This window comes from Ambystoma mexicanum, chromosome 1p (assembly GCF_040938575.1).
Source record: "Ambystoma mexicanum isolate Mex_15411 chromosome 1p, UKY_AmexF1_1, whole genome shotgun sequence".
Classification (NCBI taxonomy): domain Eukaryota; kingdom Metazoa; phylum Chordata; class Amphibia; order Caudata; family Ambystomatidae; genus Ambystoma; species Ambystoma mexicanum.
Genome location: NC_090921.1, coordinates 516041231 through 516067414, shown reverse-complemented (window position 1 = coordinate 516067414; position 26184 = coordinate 516041231). Strand labels below are relative to the sequence as shown.

The 26184-nt window shown below is 48.7% G+C and overlaps 1 protein-coding gene across 1 annotated transcript in view; it reads left to right on the top strand.

Moving 5' to 3' along the window:
- The window catches only part of CREB3L3 (cAMP responsive element binding protein 3 like 3), a 180816-nt gene that overhangs the window by 29871 nt on the left and 124761 nt on the right, over window positions 1–26184 (top strand). Inside the window, exon 3 of the mRNA XM_069649389.1 lies at window positions 6758–7052. Coding sequence (XP_069505490.1) covers window positions 6758–7052 — 295 coding nt within the window. The remainder of the gene's footprint in view (window positions 1–6757; window positions 7053–26184) is intronic.

Below are 26184 nucleotides of genomic sequence, written 5' to 3'. Positions count from 1 at the left end.
CGAGTAGCATACCAGCATACCTGGTGGCTAAGCTCCACATCTGGTGGCACAAGCTCCTTGCGCAGCTAATCGACCAACTGACCAGAATCACAACTCGTACGCAAAGAGAGCACTCACAGACAATCCTTTTCTTGTCATACACACACCCTCTGGAACTCTATCCGGACGTCGGCTCGGAATGCCCCAACAATTCTCCATTTTCACAAATCTCTCAAAACATGGCTCTTTCAACAACACCTGACCAAGGACTAACTCCAATGGACGCATAAACCTCACAGTATTGTGCTACTGATAAAAGATGCAGCACAAATACTGGCTACCCACACTCGAGCTAGGTTGCACTTTAAACAATAAAGAAATAGAAAAAATACACACATCTGCTCTATAACACTGAAATGCCCCCCTCTGCTTCTTCCCCTCGTTGTGCGGCCAGTTGATCATCCATATATGTCCAACTCCTAACGCATTTCCACAGGTGCCTGTGGCAGAAACCAACTGGGATTTGCTTGCACGCTCCTGTCTGATATGGATGGTCACCATAGTCCTCTGGACTCATTTTATGGGCTGCAGATAGTACCGATGCACCTTGGCCCCCTATGCACAGAGTACCTTCATTTACTGTGGCCAATAACCATTAGCCAGGGTATCTGGTGGTCATTCTCCCCACCAAAAGGTGCCACCTGGAGGTAAAATACAGGATGAGTTTATATATACCTCAAGCCACAAGAAGGTCAACTCCCAGTCATCCCCGACCTATATCCGGCAGTGAAATTGGATGCACTCACCAGGACATTCACCCGACAATCCCATAGCCATGCACCAACTTGGGGCAGCACAGTCTGCACCACTGGCGTACTCGCCAGAGGCCTACCACTGCAGCCCTACAGTGACCCTCCAAGACAAACCTTTACGATGAACTGCCACTCTGTGTGAAGGCCACACAACTTAGCACCATTGTCTGCTTATCACCTTAGCAAGGGAGTGAGGCCTTTCACCGCACTGCACCCCTTGGGAACGATACTCAGGGGCCCACAGGCCCATGGTCTGTCTTCTGTGCCCCCAGGATCCTGATCACCCTGCCCCCTGCATTCTCACCGCCCAAAGCCCACTGCCAAGCTTATGCTGGGACCGCACACCCAGTTGGCTTTGGATGCGGGACTTCCACCAGGGGGCAAGCATCCATCAGCAGCCCACCCAGAAACAAAACCAAAGATATTTCACTCAGAACGTGGCAACACCCCCAGGGCCACACCACTGGCCCATCACTGGCACTTTTACCAGGAGCCTAACATCACAGTGCCTAGCCAGAGTACATCCCTTGCACACTGCAGGTGTGGACAGAGCATAAAATGTGCAACCGTTTGTCCACTTAACACCTAGTATAAATGTTGGGGGGGCCTTCACCTCCCACCCTGTCCGTGGGAATTATACCACGAGGCCCTAGACAACACCAATCCACTGCAATTTCGTGCCCAGCCTCACACTCCCAACCATTTGACATTATCTCATTATGCTCATCATTGGAGTTTTGCCTTCCTTCCCCATCTGCTGCAGGAGCAGCGCGAGGTACCCTGCTGCCTCTGTCTCCTGGCACCTTGGGTCTCCCTTATCATCAGGAGATGCTGCAGACCACTCCACCCTCATGCTTGTGCCTTGAGGCACTCCCCCTCTCGCTTCTGGAGCAGGGCAACACTGCGTTTTTGGTGGTCTGTAGGACCTGTGGGGCGCCTCGTGCATCTGATTCGTCTGCACCAGTCTTGCTGCTGTGCCGCCTGGTGGGATTGTCATACATTGTGCAGTTTCTCTGTTTCTCTCTCTCCCCCTCTCCATCTCTCTCTCTCCCTCCATGGTGCTCTACATCTCCCCTATTTACTCTAACTGCTACTCTATCACCTATCCTTCCTCCCTTTCGAAGCCTGGAAGGAAAATGTCAAAAACAGATCTCCTGGTTTCCAATCCAGGCCTGCCCATCACTGACACCTCCATCAAAGCTTCCTCCAGGTAGACTGTCAGTGACAGCCATTTTGTCCCTCCCTCTCCGGACCTATGGACTCACCACATCATCTCAGTCCTCTCCCCTTTCTCTTCTTCGGCCATTAATGGCGGAATCATATGGGAAGTACTATTGGCATACTTCTCATCCTTTAGGTCCATCATTAATGTCTATTAGAATGGCACTGTAATGGCCCAGGGCTCTCAGCTCAACCTCCTCCTTCTTGATAGGCGTCTTCCATCTCTCAACAACTTACCCCCTTCCCCTCCTCTTTCTGCTACCCCCTGGCCCTTCGCCGCCACCGTCGGGTGAACCTTACTCCTGTACCTCTCCTCAGAAGACCTTCAAAGGTGGCCATCAGCTTCACTTAGCTACCCTCAACTCTCGTTCTGACATCTGTCTCCTCCTTGAAGACTTCCACCTTGACATTCTCGCTCGCACTGAGACGTGGTTCACTGCCAGCTCTGTCACTGTTTTTGACACACTCCTCTCTGAGGGCTACAAGATACTCTCTGAGCCAAGGCCTAACCGGTCTGGAGGCGGAGTGTCCCTGATCTTCCCTGAATGGGTCCCTGCTACTATCATACTCACTCAGATCTACTCTGCCTTGAAATACCTCGTCTGTAGGCTTGGTGTCTCTCATACCCTCTCGCTGACTCTTGCCACCATCTACAGGTCCCCTGATCCAGTCTCCGTCTTCCTTTCAGAGTGGTCTGACCTCTCCTCTTCTCTTTTGACCTCCACTTCTAAACTTCTCTTCCTCTGAGACTTCAATATTCACCTTGACTCTCCTGATGGGGCCACTGGTCTCTTACGCAGCCTCTGTGATTCTCTTGCCCTCACCATTCTACCCTCTGGTCTGACACACTCAGCCGGACACAACTTGGATGCACTCATCTCTGCAGACATCCCAATCTCCAACCCTCTCACTCCACCTCTCTCCTGGTCTGACCATGCTCTCCTGTCCTCTCACCTGGATATCTTGGGTCCCCTGCCAATCTCCTTCTCTGTCATTTGACTGATGAAGCAAGTGTCAGTTGCTGCTTTTGCTGCCACTTTCATTTCTCCTCCCACTCCAGCCACTGTCTCTCACACTGACAGAGCCCATGCTAACCTTCACCTCTCCATCGCCAACACCCTGGACATCCTTGCTCCTGTGATGAGGATCCGCATGAAGCCTGCCTCCAAGCTCAACACCTGGTATGACTCTGACCTGGCCTCTCTGTAATGCAAGTGCAGAGTTGCTAAGTGGAAGTGGCAGGCATCAGGCACATACTCTGACAAACTGGCCTGCCATCTGCTCCAAAGACAGTATAGACTCTCCATCCACTCAATGAAGGAGGCCTATATCCAAGCCTGCATCTCTGGGCCCACTAGCAAACACTGGTGAAATGTTCAAAATCTGCCAGGAACTTGCCAATGCCACCGCAGTCTCCATTTCTCCTCTGCCATCCCTGACCCTCTGCACTGCACTGTCCTCCCACTTCATAAACAAAACATCCCGTCCTCACTCTCCTCTAAACACTTCCCTCTTCCCTCACCTGCACTCAAGCTTCCCTTTGCCGCCCCTCTCCCCATCCCTCCTACTCTCCTCTTACTCGCCCACAAGATGAGGTCTCTAGACAAGTCCTCTCTATGAAAGTTTCCTCCTACCAGGTGCTACCCTGCTCCTTAGGAACTATCAATGACAAATTGGCCTCCCTTGCTCCAGGCTTGGCTTATTTGTGCAATCATTCCTTTGACACTGGCTCCTTCCCTCCACCCCTCAAGTATTCACTTGTGCACCCTCTCCTCAAAATGTCTTCTGCCAACCCCTCCCCTGCCTGGCTAACTACCTCCTGATCTCCATTACCCACTTTCTGGGCAAACTCTTGGAGAGGCTGGTCATCTCCCAACTGATCCATCATACTGAATCTGTTAGTCGTCTTCACGACCACCAGTCTGGCTTCAGCGCTGCCAGAGGCATGGAAACTGCACTCCTGAACACCTGTGAAGACTTGCTCTCAAATCTCGATTCCAACTCTCCTTCCGTTCTCATCCTTCTTCATCTTTCCCCTGCCTTCGATATGGTCAATCATGCCACCCTTATATCCTTGGCATCACGGTCCTGGTACTGGACTGGTTGACCTTCTTCCTCTTTGACCGACCTTCCCAGGTTCAACTGAGCCCTTTCCTCTCCTCCATCGCACTCTCCACCTGCAGCGCCCCTCAGGGCTCTATCCTCTCACTGTGGCTCTTCAACATCTACCTTGCCCCTCTTGCCCACTTGATCTCCCCCTTCTCTCCTCACTTCCAGTGTTATGCAGATGACATGCAGCTCTCCTTCAAGCTTCCCTCCTCTGCCCCCTATTCTTATGCTGTCATTCCTGACTGTCTGACTGCTATTTAGGCATGGTGCGCTCCTAACGATCTCTGCCTTAATGCCAGTAAGACTGAGATCCTCCTCATTGTGACCCCAGCTCCCTAATTCCCTCCTACCCTCTGGCCGCCCTCCATGGGTCCCATTCCTCACCCTCTTGTGAGGCAAAAAAACCTTGTTGTCATCTTCGACTCCTCTCTTTCCTTCTCTCCTCACATTGCAGTCCTTGCCAAGAAGGCCCACTTTCAGCAGCACCACCTCAGAGGCATCCTCCCGTTCCTCACCTTCCCTCAGAAACTCATTATCGCCAGAGCTCTGGTCCTCTCTAGGCTGGACCATTGCATCAGCCTCTTCTTCATTCTCCTTTTATCCTCCCTTCGCCCCCTTCAACTAATCCACAATAGGACTGTGAGACTTATGCTTGGCCTCAAGACCAGGCACCACATCTCTCCAGCCCTAAAATCTCTGCACTTGCTCCTGGTTGCTGCACGGATCAAGTTCAAGACCCTCTGCATCATCCACAAGGCTTTCTGGAGCCTGGAATCCTGCTACATCCAACTCTTTCTCCCTAAATACCTCCCTGCCAGAGCCCTTCTGTCTTCTAGCTCTAACTCTCTGCAGATCAGATGCTTTTTCAAGCAGAGAGTGGGGGGTAGATCTCTCTCTTCTGCAGGATCCTCCCTCTGGAATGGCCTCCCTGCCCCTTTCAGGCTTGAGCCGGATCTCCTTAAGTTCTGGAAGTTCCTCAAGACCCTAATTTTCTCTTCTTTCTTCCCTCTCCCCCTCCCCTGCTAATGTCTCTGTTTGCTGCATTTGATTGGACGCCTGAGTCTTACAGGGTACCAGGCCCTCCTCGCCCAGTCCAACCCGATCCTCGCACTTAGCATGTGGACCTTCACTCCCTGCACTCCCTGCCACTTGCCTAGCCCTTGGGCCCCTATTCACGTTCTCCCCATCAACTCCCCCAGCCCTTGCATGCTCTCCACTCTGCCCTGCACTTTCCTTCCCACCCAAGCATTATCACATTCCGCTCCAACTGGCACCCTACCCACTCCCTCCCCCTTGCACTTCTTTTAACTGCACTTTGAATGACACAAGGCCTAGTAGGACCGTTATTGTTTTTGTCATCCCTGTTTCCCCCAAACCAGGGGAGTTGCTAGGTCTGGAAAAGACTCGGGGCTATGCTGATGTCAGAACTGTTGGGACTGGGGGCTAGCTAGTCTTTTGGCTGTTGCTCCTGAGATTCTATCCGGGGCTACAACCAAAAGATCAGGGGCTATAGCCCCCTTAGCCCCCCCCCCTAGCAACGCCCCTGCCCCAAAACACCCCCCTTTCGCCGTGTGGGGCCTTGAAACACCATTTGCTGTATTGGCGCATTATAAATGCCCAGGAAATAAATAAATAAAATGCTCATTGCCCTGCTTACAAACATAGAAATCCACTGTTGCGCTACTACAACACCCTTCGGACCTCTGAACCGACGCCCAACCATCCCAAACAAACATCTGATATATAACGGCTCCGCTTACTGACCTTGCAGACACCCGGTTCCATTCTGTAATCCACCATTTGTAAGCTGCATCTCACGCACACCAGCCACCTGCCCTTTAAATTTGCACGCAACAGGATAAACCAACAAAACCTCCCATCCCAGACCCTGGAGTCCAGACACTGATCGCGGCAGCAGCCCTCTACGTAGCTTTCTCGCCTGCAAACACACCTCTAAAGGTGCTTCCTCTGCAGCTCTGCTGGTCTCGGGCTGTGGCAAAAGAGAGCGAGAGCACCTTTTGCTCCCTCTCCCTATACCCCACCCGAGACCCCCTGGTTCCATGCTTCCGGTGCCGAGTGGCGGCCGCCCACGAATATGATGTCGTCAGGCCGCACGCTTGGTGCCTGGATAACCCTCCCCCTTATCTACTTGTGCCACTCATTCTTTGGCGGGCCCACATCACCCAAGCCACCACTCCGGCAAGGTGCCAGGGCTGCGATTGATATTTCTGCACTGACATATGTGTGCAGTGAATATTCTGCTCTGAAATCACTGGGTACCTTGCATTGCACAATCACACTAAAGCACAGTGTGTCACGCACTGTGCTGTTTTGATTACTCACAGCAGTGCATAATGAATTTCACTCCCCATGCCCTGTTCGGTTATCATCTCACCATACCCTGGGCTGCCTTGTTCCTGCATACAGTGCCTTCCACACTTTGCCCAGTGACATACATTCCCCGGATATTGGATGTGACTCACTAGTAACTCATGTGTGCAATGTCTGATGATCACCATGTGCTGATAGTATGTTGAGTTAAAATCCCGTGGATAGCCCACTTTCTGTCTTGAGTGTGTTTGGTAGTCGGTTAGCATGGCAATGTATATCATGTTCCATACTTTGTTTCGCAACAGCTCTTGCCCCAGCGTGAGAATGACGAATTCCTCAACAGCCTGCTGGTCCCCGGGGATTCCTCCTCCGAGTCCCCTCTGTGGTCTCCTTCAACCAGTGACAGCGGCATCTCAGAGGACCCTCATTCTGACCAAGTGGACAGCCCCCAGCACTACGTGCCCACAGACAGCCCGGGGTTCTGCGATGCAGGCCCGACTGAGGTTATGTACCAGCCATACCACGAGCCGTGCCAGCCCTTGTCGGGACTGGAGGGACAAATAATGGAGATCGGTGATGCTGATGTCTCCCTAGATCTTGGTAAGACTTTTATCCAAAATTATTTGTTGCATTAATATTTAGTGTCCTGCTTGTTCAATAGCCTGCAAGTTTGTTTTCTTCTGACACTTATTCATTTTCTGCATCTTGTATAGAAAGAGGGCGTTGAAACCCTTGAGAGAGAGACGAGAAAGGGGAGAGGGGAGCTATGGAGGTGATAGCATTGAAAGAGAGAGATATAGAGAAGAGGGGTATTTGAAGGAGTGTGTGAGAGGCAGATAGACAGAGAGAGAGAGAGAGAGAGAGTAAGAGGGAGAGAGAGCATTCAATATGTAGTTTTCGACTCCATAGAATGGTCCCTGATGCCAAGTTGGAGTACAAGGCATATAGAAGGAGAAGGATAGGTGAAAAGGTGAGCATGAAGAGATAAAGAGAGAGTGAAAAAGAGAGAGAGTGAAAAAAACGAGATAGAGATTGAGATACCGCACTTTATGACGCCACACTCCTCCAGTTTTTAGTAACATATGCAGAATATCTCCCAAAAATGAGGGGTCCATTGAAGACGCAAGATACATGCCTCTACCCCTCTGTCTGGAAAAAGGAATCCAACGTATCTGTTACCTCATCAGCGATCCAAACTTACTAGACCATCGGCACTGCCTATTTGTATCATAAGATGGAAAATTTGTGACTGTGAAAAAATAGCTCTGTGCTGCCTTAAAAAGAACATAGAAAATAGACACGTCTACTGGGAGGCAGAAGGCAGAATATCGTAAAGCCTTTTACACATCGCAGACAAGTTTGCCTCAAGATCATGGCGTTGGGCAAATATGTCTGGTCCATATCAAGAATCAAATTGCAATTTGTGTCGGCGGCTCCCGGGAGACGACTTTATACTCTACTATGGATTGAAGCAGTTTGGGGATTTCTTCCAGCTCCTCCAGGACGCCCTTGTGAGGCTCATCTACTAATTATTGGTCTCCTGTATTCTACGGCTATCATCATTGATTTGGATACAGCTTCTGGCAACACAGCAGGTACAGGTGTTAGAGGCATGACACTGCACATAACAAGGGGTCCTCACTAGATCCCACTAGGCGATTGACTACTCCCACCAGGCACACGAACACATTAGTTTGTTGAAAATACTGGTCATGTCCTGAGGAAGGCAGCAAGTGGCAGGAGCATCTTATAATGTTTGTTAGACAACCGAAACACACTCTGTCGACTCTTTAAGAAGAAGTTAAGACACTGCAAACAAGGGACAGGTCACAGACATAAAAGGACTTGTTAAAACTGTAGGGTCCATTGAGGAGCCTGGGCCGTTTTGTTGCACTTTATACATATGTGGACCTTTTTTTGTTTGTGTTTTGAATTGAGTCTTTCTTTCACAATGCAATATGTATAATTGTCCATGTATTGTTGGTTGGAATATGTACATCATGTCAAATAATGTTTTACTTGAATATGAACAAAATGTATGCATTTATGATTAAAACATGTATTGATTCGGTAGGATATTTTCGGATTAGGTTTGACATGGAGGCCTTGAGCACTTTCTTTTGTATATGTTGATGATAGCCTGGAAGATTAAGGCCTATCAGGCACCCTAAGTGTATAGACGGTCCATGTTCATTGCATCAGGCCTGCACTTGCAATCTGCTGTGCTAGAAGCGGATGTATACATTTTGCTTGTGGCGCAATTAGTTGCGGCTGAACTGATAGTGGTCATTTTGGCTGTGAAGCCAATTTTGCTGCGGCCAAAACTGCCCTGTTTAAAACAATACACAGACTCCCCCCCTTCGCCCTACTTACCTTTTCACCGTCGGGGCCTTTAATGACCCTGCAGTGTCGGATCCGTCCCTCCTACGCGGGTCAGATCTGATGCTGCAGGGTCCGCTTTTCTTTTTTCTTTTTTTTGTCCCCCGCCTCCATAGCTCTGGAAGCGGGGGACACCCCTGCTACCCCCAAAGGCAATCACTACCAAACATGGGGGAGCGGGGACACCCCCACAATCCCTGCTCCCCATGTTTGGTAGTGATTACCCAAATTGGTCGTTTCGAAATGACCAAATGGTACTGGCCGAATTCAGCCAATTGTATCATTCGGTCAATTCGAAACAACCAATTTGGGTAATACCATAGGAGCAGCTTGGTGGTACGGCTTTGCATGTTCCCTGGAGGTTGTTTCCTGGTGCATGGCAGTCGTATGGTTGGCATCTGCAGTAGCCCATTCTCAGATATCTGCTGGTATTTGACACATTGCTTTCTTTCTAGTTACTGAGGTTTGATGCATCCCAAGCCAGCTTGGTAGTTCTATGCTTCCCTCGTACCTCATGGTGTTAGGGCAGTATTTATGGCTGTTGGTATGAGAGGAAGATGTGTAGCAGCTCTCCACTCCTTGCTTTCGTGTTCATCAACACTCTCTTCATTACTTGGTCCTTAGGGTGTCTATTATGAGAAGACTGACCCTCGATTCAAATACCTGCAAAGGCTTTTGTGTCTAGACATTTTTATCCTAGAAACAGCTCTGTGTGTTTGGCCTCTTAGCATACTTCTGCCTTTTCTATATAGAGAGTACAGTGGCGTCAGGGAAAGCCAATTTATCTTCATTCTAAGAATGATTGATAGGCTCCAGGCCAACCTGAGCCTGAAAATATTGCAAGTAGGCAGCGGATCATGTACAGGACTCACTCCGCAGTAAATTATATGACTGCACAAATACACAGCATAAAAGCAAAACTGCTTATTTAAAATGTGCATATGGAGTTTGGACATCCATGAGCAGAGGGGCCATAAAACTCAATTTTCCTAGTACTAAGTTTAATGGGGAAAGAGGCAGGTTGCAGGGATTTCTTGATTCCTTTGTGGTTCAGTACACGCTTAAGCCTCTATGGCTGTGTGATTGGAAATCTTGCGGGCCCAGCTTTGGCCTAGGCTATGCCTTTGGTGATGGCTGTGGACCTGCTTTTGCACATTTTTTCGGCAGTTGTTGCAAACTTTCATTAAAATTTTGGCATCTGAATATGAGGTTTCCACTGAAGAGACTTAAGTCCTGATTCACAGAGCATTTTCCTATGTCATTGCACTCTTATAAAACGCTTCTGTGAATCAGGCCCTTTGTGTGATCTGCGGCACGGCACGTTGATACCCAATCTCAAGAGTGTACAACCTTGGGCTCTTTAAATATTTTGGACTGCAGCTTCCACAGCCCTCGCTACCACACTCAATGGTGAGGGATCATAGGAGTCGCAGTCCAAGCCACCTGGGGGTCCTGGGGTTGCATCCCCTGACATGTATTGCCAGATTTGACTGCTTGCGCATGTGATCTGTTGGGTGTAATGGACCCAGTCTTAGGAAAGACATCAAAGGGCAGCTTGACAGAGGCTGATTGGGTTGGTCATTCAGATAGACTTTTACCTCCAATAATGGAGGAGAGACAGAAGGGGAGTGGTGGTGGGTGGGAGGTGTTGCAGGGCAGTGTTCAAACTCCTGCTCTGTTAGGTCTCCCTGAGGCAGCAGCTATTATGCGATGAATGAGGGTGACCCAGGTATCAGGTATTCCGAATGGACACTTAATAGAGCATTGTGAAGCCTGTCCCATACGGCTGTCAGAAACCATGATCACCCCCCTTGGTTGAGGAGTGTGGGGTCGAGGGTATCCCTACAAAATATCCCCACCAATAATATCGCCGTACATAAGGCCGTTTGTTTCGCCATAGGCGATATTTTTTGGGGGGATAATTTGTGGGAGCGGGTGTTGCGGGGGTGTGCCGCACATTTTAAAATGATGCTGGGGCTGCAGGGGTGACCCCCGCAGGGTCCATGGGTCAATATCGCCACAAAAATATAGCAATATTTTTGTATCACCATATTTTTGCAGGGATATTAACACATGGAACCGGGTCGAGTTGATTGGTTTCCCCTCTTCAGTTGGCTTTCTGGTCAACGAATGGCAGTGCTGTCACTGGTGGGTCTTAGCTTGCCCTAACAGTTACTCTGTAGGGCGATCTTGCCATGCTTAAATATGCACTTAATTTTGGGAATTAAGTACAAGTTGAAGAACATACGTCCTTCACATTATGCATCTATCTTTATCTTCTTAACAATGTTGGCTGTAGCCTGAATCTCAAATAGAACTGCTCATTTCTCAGGTCTGCGTTTACATTTGATGCTCTGTTGATTGTTTGCATAAACAGACCTACTCCTGGACACTTTTGGGGTCATTATCAGCATTTCCAGCATCACTTCCCTGAGCCCCCAAGGGGAGGGCGGCAGATTGGACAATCTAATTGCTTGACATTAGAAAGTCAGGGCTTTCCATCATCAGTAGAAATTTCTTTTTTCAAAAGCCAAAAAGGCCCCTGTACCATCATTTCCCCATGCAGTTGAAATACAATAGTACTATACATTAAAAGCATGCAGAACTCTTGAACAACAATAAAAAAATGTCATTTGTATCGGTGAGAGGATAGCTCAGGGGCAACATGCTCGCCTTTGAAACAAGACGACATGGAGCAACACAGGTTTGATACCTGGGTCCACGCTTAGAAACCTCTGGGTATCAAGCGTGTTATAAATAACCTATCATATCATTTCAGGGTGAACGTTGAAAGAACAATCCAGATGGCCAACTCTTCTGCTACACTTTTCCTATGACTTGCAGGAGGGAAACCTCTAAAAGCTGTCATAGCAGCTGCACCTAGACTGAAATAGGTTTTTATTGAAGGGAAAAGACTAAAAACCTCGAAGGTGGTTCCCCACTTGGGCATCTAGCTCCGCACCCCCATCGAGCCCCTAACACGTGCCTTGATCCATGCTACCAGAAGCCCCTCAGTCTTCCCTGCTCACACTGTTCCATTATCACAGCTTGCCTACACTGTTGGTTCTACCTTGCCTTGCATGAATATGCGCAAGCCCTTTTGGGAGGAGAATTCTTTGACTGAAGATGGATGTTGGGCTCTGCAGCTTGCAGGATCCAACTGAGAGCTCGAAAGGGAATTTGGTGCCCTTGAATGGGCCAAGTCTACAGTTTTGATGGCAGAGTTCTTGGAGGTACTGCTGAAGCTTAGCGGTGTCAGCCCCCATTGGCGCCCCCCCCCCTTGATGTGTGAGGATGACATATCTTGGAAACCAAAACCTGAGCAGTCAGTGAATAATAGTCCAACACCATTTTACATTTTTTTGGGAACACAGATCACAGTTTATTGGGGCATACATACAAAAATGGGGGGCAGTCCCAGCGCTAAAGCACCATGGTTCATGACCATCTATACCACAAAAAACACCTAGCCCCCAAAAGGTGGGGCAACTTCTGACTGTTCCGGTGACCCTTTGCCGCCTACAGGCATGTCCCAAGGCACCGGACATCCGCGCCAGATTGGTGCACAGAGTGCTTCTCCCTCGGGCCATTGCACATGAAGGTGAGGAGTCTCCAGTGTCCATAGGGATCCAATGCCCGCCATTCCGACTTTGGCTCGGGTACGGCCATCGGGTAACCGCCCACGGTTCAAGCCATGGCAAACTCCTCCCCGGCTAGGACTGCCCCTAACTCCGACTGTGACAAAAAGGAACAATAAGTACAAAATAAAGCAAGCCATTTCACACAATTCCCTTCACCCACTTAAACACACCCCCGTCGGTCATTGCTTAAAATAGGAACAAGTATACCCCTTGCCACAAGAACCTTAAAAAACACTGTCCTCTGCATCCACTTACACCTCGATTTCTGCTGAAAAGGTAAGAATTAATGCAAATTGAAGCCTGAACATTTTTCAAACCTTTCTCTCCGACACACACCCCCGTCATTTCTTAAAAATTGGAACAACTATACCCCTTGCAACCAGAACTTTAAAAAACACTGTCCTCTGCACCCACTCACACCTCGATTTCCGCTGAAAAGGTAAGAATTAATACAAATTGAAGCTTGCAAACCTTTTTCCACCATTTTTCCCGACAACACCCCTCCCCCCACTCAATTCTTACAATTGGAACAACTAAACCCCCAGCCACCAAAACATAAAAACACTGTAAATGTAACATTAAAACTGTTTGCAGTAAGAAATCCTTTGAAATTGTTTTCCTTTTCCCTATTGATACCTTGCTGTCTGGATAAAAATGTGGACAACTAATACCCCACAAAGAAAGCCAACCCTTGAAACTTGTTACCACACTGCCACTTACACCTGCTCCTCACTCCCACCTAATTCCTACCTCACTGTCTTTACCAACCAAGCTGCTCCTCATACCACAGTTCCATCCAACTGTGCTCCTTAACCTGCCATTGGGTGACAGTGGGTGGGTAATCCGACGGAAGAGGACTGCAAAAGAGGCCGTTTTTGCAGTCCTCCTCCATATATGTAGGCCGTCCCCGGGGCTGGCCGGAAATGCCCGCCCGGGGATGGCCGCCCCCACTCGTGATAGAGAGGAAGGGGGGAGGAACCTCGACCCTCCTTAGCGGGGGGTGGGGGGCTGCCAGAGAGACGTCCACGCTATGTGGGACGTCCCTCGAGCACCCCCTGCAGGGACTGGTACATCCCCTTAGCGGTGTCAACCCCCATTGACGCCCCCCGCATGATGTGTGAGGATGACATATCTTGGAAACCCAAACCTGAGCAGTCAGTGAATAATAGTCCAACACCATTTTACATTTTTTTGGAAACACAGATCACAGTTTATTGGAGCATACATATAAAAATGGGGGGCAGTCCCAGCCCTAAAGCACCATGGTTTATGACCATCTATACCACAAAAAACACCTAGCACCCAAAATGTGGGGCAACTTCTGACTGTTCCGGTGTCCCCTTGCTGCCTACAGGCATGTCGCAAGGCACCGGACATCGGCGCAAGATTGGTGCACAGAGTGCTTCTCCCTCGGGCCACTGCACATGAAGGTGAGGAGTCTCCAGTGCCCATAGGGATCCAATGCCCGCCATTCCGACTTTGGCTCGGGTACGGCCATCAGGTAACCGCCCACGGATCAAGCCGTGGCAAACTCCTCCCCGGCTAGGACTGCCCCTAACTCCGCCACACTTTGGGGGTGGCCCCCCCGCTGCCCCCAATGCCCCCATGCTCCAAGAACTTACCATCACACTTGTTTGGTGTTGGAGTGCCAATGGGCGATTTCTCGCCATCCCTCTAGTCAAGTGACCTTCCCAAGTAATCCTGAATCCCTGAGAGAGGCCTCTCCACCGTAATTGCCTATCCCCAGCCCTCGGGTCCTCCCACAGTAATTCACGGGGCACCCCTCTGTCCACCGGGTGTGGCCCCATAAATGAAGCCCCTTCATTGTCCACCTTCTTGTCCCCCTTCTGCCCTGAGTCCCCCCTCAGTTTTGCAGCAGTAAATGGCTGGGTGGCTGCCTCTAAAAGTAGAACATTGATGGGGGAAATAGCACTTGCTTCCCCAGGTGCAGGACCCTTTATTGAATAACCTACATTTTTTCACCTCCCTCAACTCCCTGTTTGCTTGGTCCCTCCCGTCTGGTCTCCGCCTTCCTTGCATGGATACCCCGTTGGCCTGGTCCTCCCCTCCCTGTCTTGGAGGGGGTGGCTGAAATTGCTGCCACACCTTCTTTTGGTCCTCCTTATTGACCCATAGCCACCTTACTCCCTTGCTCCTACATCATTAGGCAGGCTGGTCCTATCCTTACCTCCCATAAACTTAGTCCATGCATCCTCATCCCTAGAATCCCACTTCATGTCTGGTACCAGGGCCATCCTCCTCCTAAAGGTTCTATCATAGTCTATCCAACACGTAGTCCCATATTTTTCATACTCCGTCGTAATTCTCCTCTTATATGTCATTAAACTCTGACCATCTCTTGGCCATTTCTCCACCCAAACTGCTGCCAACCGATCAAACGCCAATACCCAATTCTGTATGTTCTCCTCTGGTCTTACCCCCTCACCTCTCTTTCTCTCCCCATCCCCGCTAATGTTAAGATCTGGTCTTGCGTTTTTGCTCTCGCAACTGCACCTTGTGTCACCTTGCTCTCCTTTAAATTCATTGTGCATGTGCAAAGCGATCTCACACATGGAAGTTAATAAGGGTGCGTTTGCAACCCGCCGGACTGTGGACACCCCTTCCTTAATGGCCGATGTGACACCTATTGCTCCGGCCGCACATGCTGCCCCAAATGGCTGATGGGCGGCCTCCTGTGTGTGTGTGGTCATTGGAGTGGATGTGCCGACCGCATCCACTGCCAGTGTCGGGCTACTTACCGTGCTGCAGGACAGCACACCCGATGGTGTTTGTAGAGTATTGACCATGGAATGTGCCGGCCTACCTTTCCCAACTGGTACATCCCCTGAATGCAAGGCTTTGCCCGTGCTTCGGGTGAATGGTAGTGTAATTCAACTCCATACAGCCTGGTTCTTGGGTTCCCATTGGCTGCATGACCTTCAGGGAGTAAACCAGAGACACTGGGGTACTTTATCCAGGAATATCTTCACTACTGAATGATTGTTGTGTTAAAATGTCCCACAAGGGCATTGTTATTTGTCATGTCCTTAAAGGGATGGTCTACTTTAAAAATTAGATAGGCAACATAACAAAAAAAATACTAGCATTCTCCGTTTTAAAACTTCCTATGTAAACTTTTGAGCTATTCAAGCTCAAAATTCGCAAAAGCAAGCACATGGGCGCATCCATTTTGTGAAATGGAGGCCCTCCTGTGCTGGCTTTTGCTTTTGCGGCATTAATGAAGGAAAAGCCAGCCAGCTATAGTAAACAAAGGCTACCGCTGGGTGGCTTTCCCTTCATTAGTGCTGTAGGCGGAGGACGGGGACCCGAGACCAAAGCAGGAAAGCTGCAGCTGAATCTCGGTAAGTGCTATTTATTTATTTTTTTAAAATAAGCACTAGCTGTGTTTTTTTTTCTAAGTTTTCCGGGCTGGAGGAGCCCGGAAAACTTAGAAATAAAACCGCAGCTTTAAAAACGTTGTATTTATGTTTGCGGTCGCTTTTGAAGCGACCGCAAACATAAATACAACGTTGTGTTGGAAAACGCTGCGGTTTTTTCTTTCCAAGTTTCTCAGGCTCCGGAGGATAATCTCCGGAGGAGCCTGAGAAACTTGGAAAGAAAAACCGCAGCGTTTTCCAACACAACCGCGTTGTTTCTGCCTGAATCTGCTTTACCATTTGGGGCTCTCGGGCTCCCGAGAGCCCCAAATGGTAAAGCAGATTCAGGCAGAAACAACGCGGCATTGCGGAAAACAACCGAGTTGTTTCTGCCTGAATCTGCTTTCCCATTTGGGGCTCTCGGGCTCCCCACGGGGAGCCCGAGAGCCCCAAATGGTAAAGCAGATTCAGGCATAAACAACGCGGCATTGCGGAAAACAACCGTGTTGTTTCTGCCTGAATCTGCTTTCCCATTTGGGGCTCTCGGGGCTCCCCACGTGGAGCCCCGAGAGCCCCAAATGGGAAAGCAGATTTAGGCAGACAACGCAGCATTTAGCATTTCCCATTTGGGTCTCTCGGGCTCCCCACGGAGAGCCCGAGAGCCCCAAATGGGAAATCAGCTGCAGGTAGAAACACTACGTGGCATGTAAACATAACTGCGTGTGTTTCTGCCTGCTGTGACTTTCACATTGGGTCTCCGAGCCGGAGGAGCCTGAGAAACTTGGAAAGAAAAACCGCAGCATTTTCCAACACAATAACGTTGTATTTATGTTTGCGGTCGCTTCAAAAGCGACCGCAAACATAAATACAACGTTTTTAAAGCTGCTGTTTTATTTCTAAGTTTTCCGGTCTCCTCCAGCCCGGAAAACTTAGAAAAAAAACGCAGCTAGTGCTTATTTTAAAAAAAAAAAAAAATAGCACTTACCGAGATTCAGCTGCAGCTTTCCTGCTCTAGTCTCCGGTCCCCGTCCTCCGCCTACAGCACTAATGAAGGGAAAGCCACCCAGTGGTAGCCTTTGTTTACTACAGCTGGCTGGCTTTTGCTTCATTAGTGCCGCAAAAGCAAAAGCCAGCACAGGAGGGCCTCCATTTCACAAAATGGATGCGCCCATGTGCTTGCTTTTGCGAATTTTGAGCTTAAATGGCTCAAAATTTTACATAGGAAGTTTTAAAACGGAGAATGCTAGTATTTTTTTTTTATGTTGCCTATCTATTTTTTAAATAAAAAATTTTACTAGACCATCCCTTTAAAGTTTCAAGGACTTTGTTGCCTTTTGAGGCCTGGATTATTCTCCACTGAGGTCCATTAGTTTTAGCTTTGATTAATGATATTTCGATATCTGTACACCGGAGCGGCGTGTTTTACTTATAAGTTTGCGCAGCATACCACTTGCGACTACGAGCTGGTGATGAGTGGAAGACTGCATTCAGAACACCTTGTGAGTGCAGTGAATACCTTCTGAGTTTGGGTGGAGGATCCCATTTACTACCAGTCTCATATGCTACGTCCTCGTGAAAAAAAGGCTATTCTGTCATTGAGCGGGAAATACTGGTTACGAAAGAGGCATGTTTTGAGTGCAGGCATTTATGATTGGAGGCGTATGTCCCATTTGAAATGTCCACTGATTACAGCACTTTTCTAGTTTTATGGGACCATGTCAAAATAGTAACCCAGCCAGATGACTATTTTTTTGCCCAGAGTTGTTTGTCAGAGTGACATATTCCTTTCCAATCGGGCCAAGTATCCTTTGGGATTTGTTAATAAAGTTGTTATTTTTCTTCCATCATTGGTTAAATTAAATAAGAATAATAGGGTACATCACATGGGACTATCTTTCATTGGTTTACTTAATCTTTGATGACCAGCCTTTGATTTATCTGCAAACTCTTGCTGTCCAGATGTTTTGGACTACAACTCCCTTCGCTCGTACCAGCATAGTAAATGGTGAAGGGTCGTGGGAGTTGTAGTCCATCTGCAAGTCTTAGATACCCAACATGCATGTGAATGATTATGTTTTCCGTTTCAGCAATTCTTTCATTCCCTGAGCGCCTCGTCCAAATTTTTGTCTGGCTACATGAACCTTTTTTTTGCGGGAATCGGCCCTTTACAGATCCGGAAATAAATAATATTCACTCTCTCAGACACAAAAATCTCTCTGGACGCGATGGCATGACTATGAATGTGCTAACGTGTTGCTACCGCGAAATGCAAATACGGTATTTTGGGCTGAGAAGTGCGGTTTCAAAGAGCAGCGCAGCGTAATGGAGAGCGGTCTCACAGTGGACCGGGACAAGAGCGTAGCAATAGGTTGGATTACGATTCTACACAGCATTGTAGTATTGTGCCCTTTCCTGGTGCCCTCAGTTGGTCTATTGGGTCAAGTTTTGAAAGCGTCGTCAAGTCGTCTCAGGGCAGTTGCAGAGGGCACATCTGGACTATTGTGTCACATTCTGCAACATTGTGCCCATCCTGTGGCCTTCATGTGGAACACTGACTCCAGTTATAGAGGCCACATGAGCAGCAGCGTGCTCTTTTCTGATGGTGATTTTAGAAAAATTATGTATAATCCCGAAGTATTCATTCAGAGCGTAATCCTCCGCTCTGTAGGCCACATCTGGGGCACCGTGCCCGGTTATGGAGGTCTCATTTTGACCAATGTGTGTGTGTTTGTATAGAGGAGAGTGAATATGATAAGACGAAAAGGCCGAAAACAAGTAAGAGAAAGAGGGATCACCAGTCAAACAGAGAAAGGCGGGGGCAGAGGCGATATAAGCAACGTGTATTCGATGATACTTTAAAGCGGAGCTTTACGCTGAAGTCTCTTCGCGGTGCTGTTGGAGATTCAGCTTTCAAGCAGAACTCATTTATTCCAGCAGATGGCAGTAGTCCTCTCTAGTTGAATTCGAGCCTGAGCAATTTTTGTGAGCAATGTTGGCTACTGTTCAGGCGGAGACAGAGGCTGCCCATGCTCTACTGCAAGGTTTGCTGCCGAGAAGCGTGAACTGGTCATACAGCATATGAATGTTTTTTATTTATTAATTATAACGCGCTTACGCCTAAACGCTGTACATAGAACAGATTTGTATACAACATTGTATTTCCCACCCCAGTTGGTACTCATTTGTCGACCTCAGATGGATGAAAGGCTGAGTTGCTCTTGCCGAGATTCGAACCTGTGACCTGCAGATCACACAGATCGCAGCAATGAGTGCTCAACCCACTGAGCTATCTTATCAGCATACCAGTTAATATTGTCTTACTTCTCAAAAATAAGAATAGAGAAGGCTTGAGTCTAGACCTGGGGAGCCAGAGAATTCATGGTTAGGGCAGAGCCTGGCTCTAGGAGCCCACCACGGGCTGAGCCAAGAGCGCAGGAATATAAATCATTTAAATGTAAATGTTGAAATCACTGTTGTTTTATGTGGCCATGTTATGCCCCTTGTCCACCCTGATGAGCGTTACATTGGCCTTTATTCCCCTTTCGTCTCTAATGAATCTAGTACCAGGATTGGAGCACGGGAGGCATGCGCACCACCAGCTGTTTGTGAATATGTACACAATCCACCACCTGGCTCCACCACTCCACGCCTGCAGTCCCACAGTGGACGCACTGATAGGACACAGCCTGTTTCCCATGAGTCACACCTAGCCAGATCTGTGGGAACATGCAAGGCACGTACATATTAACCAGAGCATCCCTTAATCCCAGCGACGGATGGAACCCTGGGGGCTGCAGTCACCACATTCACACCTTCCCTTTATTGCGGCTGAAACTTCAGCTATTTCAAACTGGAGCTAAAGGATATACAGGAGTACATGACACGCAAAGGCAAATGATGAGTAACGCTGTGGTCAATGCAGCGATGAACTTGCTCTCTGATGATTTAATCAGAACTTGGATATTACGGCCAAAATCACAACAAAACACACAAAAAATAAAGCAAATAATAGCGGCTCGGGTGCCATGGAGGGCACCAGGGCTGTTATGGGGTCTGGTATGGCCAGAACTCCTCCTGCATGCTTGCTTTACAGAGACACAGGAGTCGCTGAGTTGGTGGTTGGACTGCCGCGCGTGGAGCCGTCCAGCCCTTTTATTAACATAATCACAGCGTTGGCGATTGGGCCGGCTCTTGACGGATCCGAGATCCAGCACCAGATGTGTAGCCGGATCTCGGGATCTGTGCAGAGTCAGCGCTGGGGGACAAAAAAAAAGGAAAGCGTCCGTGTGCAAACTGTAACTTCCTCTGCAAGGAGGTCACAAGAGGAGGTTACAGTCCTCAGCCACGACCCAGCCCCGGTTTATTTATTTATGCAATGCAATCTTTGTTGGATACATGGACCCGGATTATTTTTTTATTCATGCAATGTTTGTCCGATACCTATATCCAACAAACATTGCATAAATAAATAAATATATCGGTATCCAACAAGCATTGCATGAATAAATACCCTATTAACATTGAAACTATCACACACGATGCAGCTACCCAACTGCTTTCCGAGGGGAGCTGCAGGAGCTGTGCAGGTGTGGTTCAAGTAAAAGAAAACGTTGCTAATGGCAAACAGAAATCCGCAGGTTTAGAATAGTACCCAAGGGTGAATTTTTTAAAAAAATGGGATGCAAATTATGCATTTTAAAGAATATTTACTCAGCAACACTGGTCAAAACTGTTATCCGCATAGTGAAGTAACTCATCACCAGTGCCATGGAAGTGGTTTAAAGTGGAATTGGTATATAGTTTGGAAAAGTAGGAGCATGAAAGAAATAGTGCAGTTTAAAGCTATTATTTTGGACATTTCCTTTGATCAGAGGTCAACTGCCAGCTCCGCCCCCTAAACCCCGCCTGCTCGGGCACCGCCTCCCAAACTCCACCCCCACCCCAGACCTTGTTGGATCCCCCACCAATTTTTTTCCATTTCCACCACTGCATAATCACATGGTTTGCACACATGTGCTAACCACGGGACACTGCACGAGGCAAGGGGGGTGGGGGGCTCAGCCATAACATCCCATGCCAAGTCTATATTGAACAAAACGACATAGTGCACATTGGATATAGAAGTGAGACCCCTGCCATTGGAAATGTCTTTGATCACAATTACAATCAAGCAATACAAACAGACGCATACATTTAAACACACCCAGCCAATGGACACTGGGCACTTGCGTAGACATAACATTTTCTGTATTAGTCCAAGGATGATGGAGTACCCATGATATGTGCTTTTACTGGGTCTATTTAAGGAAGGAAACCACAGCTTTTGCTGGGTCTTGTTTAAGCGTGTAGCACACACGGGATCACAACTTGTACTGTGACCAGTTTCATCAACCTGTTACATGTGGGATCACAGCTTTAAAGAGTCACACCATGGGTTTCTGGACCATTCACCGTTGGTTCAGGTGAAGATGGTGGTTTCAATTGCGTTCAGGGGAAAATGTTAATTTGTTGACGGTCAGAGACACCGTCCAATGGGTTAACGGGGGAGATGGTGGCAGGATGACGGTAGGTTTATCAAGGTTCCGCATTCATTCTCTTCCTGGCAGCAACACGGCGGATTCTGCCACTTTCGCCGTGTGTATCAGTGGAGCCGGTGCAGTGCCGATGCACAGTGTGCAGCAAAGCAGAGGTGAGACTCCGGTGGCAAGGTCCCTCGCCGGTCACATGTACACTCCTCGTGCAGGCTTCATTGAATGTAACAGCGTGCTGTGTCTTGCCTTCATCCCTTTCAGCAACGCGCTGCTTCCCTCGGTGCAGCAGGGCCGCTTGGTCTCATCGCGGCCTGCGGGTCCGCGTTGTTGGTGCGAAAACAGCGAGGCACTTAATCACCATGTCGGAGGTATTGATTGAGCCTCAGCATTTCGGCGGCCACTCCGTAAACTGCTGCAGTATGATCCTTGCGAAGACGGCGAGGTATGCCACAGCTTACTCCGCTGCGGTGGTATGAGCCGCTCCTTTCTGCTTCTGCGTTGTGGTGGAAGTCATCCTCACCGGCGAGCCAGCAGTCAGCCGGAGCTGCGCCCTACCACTGAGGAGTGGTGGCGTGGTGCATTTGACCCGCTCACCATGGGACCCCGGCAGTTGTCAAGATAGCCGCAGTCATTGTGGGACAGTGCAATTACACCCGCACTGGGGACTCCAGCAGCTTGGCACCCGTGCACCACGGGACCTCTCTATTGTCGGCAGGCCTGTCCCAGCCAACATTTTTTTAGGGTGGAAGAGCTCCACATGTTGGGCACTCCCCACGGGCGCAGTGACATGGCCAGACCCAGGGACGCCATTTCACCAAACTGCCAGGGGTAGTGGAAGTGACATCACAATGCCACGCCCCCAAGTGTGATATCACAGGAAGTGATGCCATCTGACCACACATGCCGGAGCCTGGATACTGCACGTTCCCCTAGCTGTTTCCCTTCTGCATGGGGGAACAGCGTGTCATGGTGGATGAGGTAAATAAAATAAATAGCATTATGCGCTTCCTCGTGCGTTCCACCATAACCTTTGGTGAAACGCACTGTGCCGGTGTCATCTTTGATGGAGGGGAGTTTTTGTAAGAAAGTCCGTTGTGGGCATTTGTGTTGACTGGTTTAGCCTTAGGCTCGATGACGCACTTATTAATATCCAGTCAGGTGTTCAAAAATGCCGTAAAATAGAAATACATTACATACATAAATCAATAAATTGCACTTGAATGTAAAATGTGTAATCCTTTCCTTTCTTATACAAATTCGTTGTTAGTACTTCTCCTAAGAACTGAAAAGGGCTATTTATTGGTGGTTGAACGGCATAGTATCTGCGCTTAGCAGAGCTGGTGTTGCGCGGTGCTGAAACGTATTTTAGAAAAATATTGATGTCCCTCACACTCCACCTACACACACTCACAACTCCTTGAGGTTTTAATGATAAGAGTGGACCACCAATATCAACCTTGCTGCAAAAAGTGTGCCTTACTTGGCGACATCCCCCGTTTTCTTTTCGGATTTGTGAAATCGTATACAAAATGATTTCTGTATTTATCATCAGACATTGTACATTAAAACATTGACTATGTATGAGAAACATCTTTAGCAGAACATTTTATATTTATGTCTCAGAGTCTGCCTGTGGCCCAGGGCCTGTGGTAGCACTGCGGCCGCCCCAGGCAAATTCCGGACCATTGGTGGTGTCATGGCACCTGACCTGGCACACACCCGACCTCAGCCTGGGCCTGCGGCGTTGGCGGCGCCGCGGCCGAAGGCAAGGGCTGGGCTCCAGTAGCACCGACCAGGCACATGCCACAGCAAGCCCCACGCACACACCCACGCACACACCCGCCCCCCACCCACCTCTCATTCTCACACACAGCCACTGTCTGCCACCCCTACCTGAGTCTGTGTACCCACTGGGCCTTGTTGCTGGAAGCGCTGGAGCTCAGGAGCGCCGCACACATCTTGCAAGTGGAGGACCACGCAGTACGGCAAGAAAGCTGTGGCCACGCCCCCTCCTCTCATTGGATGCTCGCCGGAGGTCGACCCCCAAATGACGTCCCTGGCCAGACCACCCATGGGTCCTTTAAGTCCTTGTCACCATTGTTGTGGGGTCTAGTATGGCCGGACCTCCTCCTGCATCCTTGCTTTACAGAGACGCAGGAGTCGGTGAGTTGGTGGTTGAACTGCCACTCGGGGAGCTCTGCGCCCTGTTTTTAATATAATTAATGCGGTACTCAGGCATAACACAGGCCACATTTATTTCCTTTATTTTTTTTATTCATTTATTTCCATTTTGGCAGCACTGCTGTAGTCCCCTCTTCCCGGGCAGCAGCGGCGCTGGCAAATCGAAAGAAAAGCAAAAAAAGGAAAGAAAATAATGGCGGCTCGGGTGTCGGGAGGGCACCCTGGCCGCCATTCATTTTCTTTCCTTATTGTACATTTTTTTCGATGTTCTCTGTGCCGCTGCAGTCTCCTCTCTCCTGACTGCAGTAGCGTGGGAAAAATCAAAAAGACTGTACAATAAGTAAAGAAAATAATTGGTGGCCGGGGTTCCGGGGAGCCTGGAAGCATAAGGCGGGGAGTAAGGAAGCATAGGGCGGGCTAGGTGGGGTTGGGCTTTCAGAAACCTCCTGTTTAGGCGGTTGCGTGTTCCAGTCTCCTGCACCGCCCAGCCTCATCACACCAGAAACAGCCTTAAAGAGATGATAGGAAGAAAGGCAAATGCCAGAGTGCTTCTTCTTCTTCTTCTTACTGATAGATTTTTATCCATCAGCAGTGATTTTTGGATACCAAGGCTTGAGCCTCATTACTCCATCTTCTCGGGTTGAGTATGTACTCGTGGGTTAGTATTCTTCTTGGTCTGTGTGGTCGTGTCACAGTGGGGCTGGTTTCACAGAGTCTTCACAGTGATGGGCCGTGGGTAGTGGTCAAAGGGGTTTGCAGTGGTGGCAGTGAGTCTTCTGATCAGAGGGTTCGGTTTCTGATCCATTCCTTGGCAGAAGTTCTTACTCAGCTTCGCTAGATGTTCATTCAACATCTCGATGTCCAGGTCTCTGTGAAGGTCAGCTATCCTTGTGAAGATTGGAGCTCCAGACGAAATCCGCAGGGCCTTGTTCTGGACTATCTGAAGACTCTTCCGGTGTCGCTTATGGCAGGTCATCCATGCTGGGGAGGCATACATCAGGGTTGGTCTGATGATTGCCTTGTAGACGTTGATCTTTGTCCAGAGGGGCATGGTCTTGTTCTTCAGGAGTGGGTGCAGCGCTCTTTAAGGCTGCTCCGGTGAGGGTCTCTTTGGCCCGAGGCAATACTATTGACTGGGGGTGGGACAGGAAGTCGAGGCTTTTATTTGCATTATGCATCTTGTGGCGAGCTGTGGCGAGGCTCGTTGTAGGTCCATGGCTTCTGGGCCCTAAACCAGGGTCAGACTGGAACCCCAGTTGCAGCACGGGCACGCGCCTGGGCCTCTTCAGACCCGCCCACCTCTACTTAAGTAACACCATCTTACCTCTTTTGTAGCTAACATATAGTTTGTTAAAATCATGCATTCTTTTTAAAGCACACTAAAACCAGTAACGCAGCACTCTCTTATTAGTTGTAAACAAAGTATTTAGGAACCACAACATAATATTGATCTTTACGATTTGGAAAAATAGGAGAAGACCTATGACGAGGCCGCTTAAGGATAGAAAAAGTGCTCTGACATTTTTCACCGGGCATAATTGAAGAAAATCGATTTTGAATGAAGTCTGCTGCAAATGAAAAGTAACAGAGCCCATGGAGGCCCTCCATTATTTAGCCTGGTAATTTACCTGCGAAAGACGGATGCCTGTCCCGCGCCCAGCAGCAGAAATGACAGAAAGTCAATGTGCTTGATGTATTCTGGAGCACGTTGTTTTATCTCCAGTGAATGCAGCATCAACTCAGTAAGAATGTCTCAGGAACAATAACCCAGCCTCAGAGTGGTGCCTTAAACACAGCTCAAAATAACCCATTTTACAGTGAAAGAGAGGAGGCACAAGGAGTGTATGCAACGATAAGGATGAGTGCTCAGGAGTATTGGAAGGAAGGAGATGGTGAGTAAACTGAGATACAATCAGACAAGTAAGACCATTGATAGCTTTGTAGATTAGGAGAAGGAACTTTAAAAGAGAGAAGTTGTGCATGGAGAGACAACCAGCATGTTGCCGGTTGGTAGATTTGGGGGAGGATCTGGATAGGTTGTAGAGAGGACGGCAGCAAAGTTGAGGACTTTGTCTAGAGGTAGGAAACTCTAGAGAGGAAGGGTAAGGAGTAGGCTTTGAGCAGTACTCCAGTTTTCTGAGCACAAGAGTGGAGATTAGAGTTTTTGTAGAGAGGTTAGTAAGAAAAGACACACTTGCCTCATGTTGAGGTTGATACCTCCTCAACATGCAACATGCAGCTTGCATGCGAGCAGCAGAGGCAGTGGCAGCGATGAATTGTTGCAGTTTTAGGTCACAATCAAAGAGAACCCCAAGATTACGATCCTTGAGTGAGGGAGCAAGAAGGCCAGGGAGGAAGGAGATAGGAGACGGTAAGGCAGGGATGACCCTGAAAGCTGGAAAAAAGATGGCTTCCATTTCTGAAGAGCTCAGAATGAGGCAGCAGAGAGATATCCAGTAAATAATTGCAGCAGTGAGATAGTTTGTAATCTGTTCCGAGATGGCTGGCTTGAAGGAGGGAAACAAGAACAATATTTGAGTGCCATCAGCAAAAAGGTGATAATGACAGCCAAAGGATGAGATAAGTCTTCCTAGGGCAGAGGTTTCAGAGAGTGAAGAGCAGA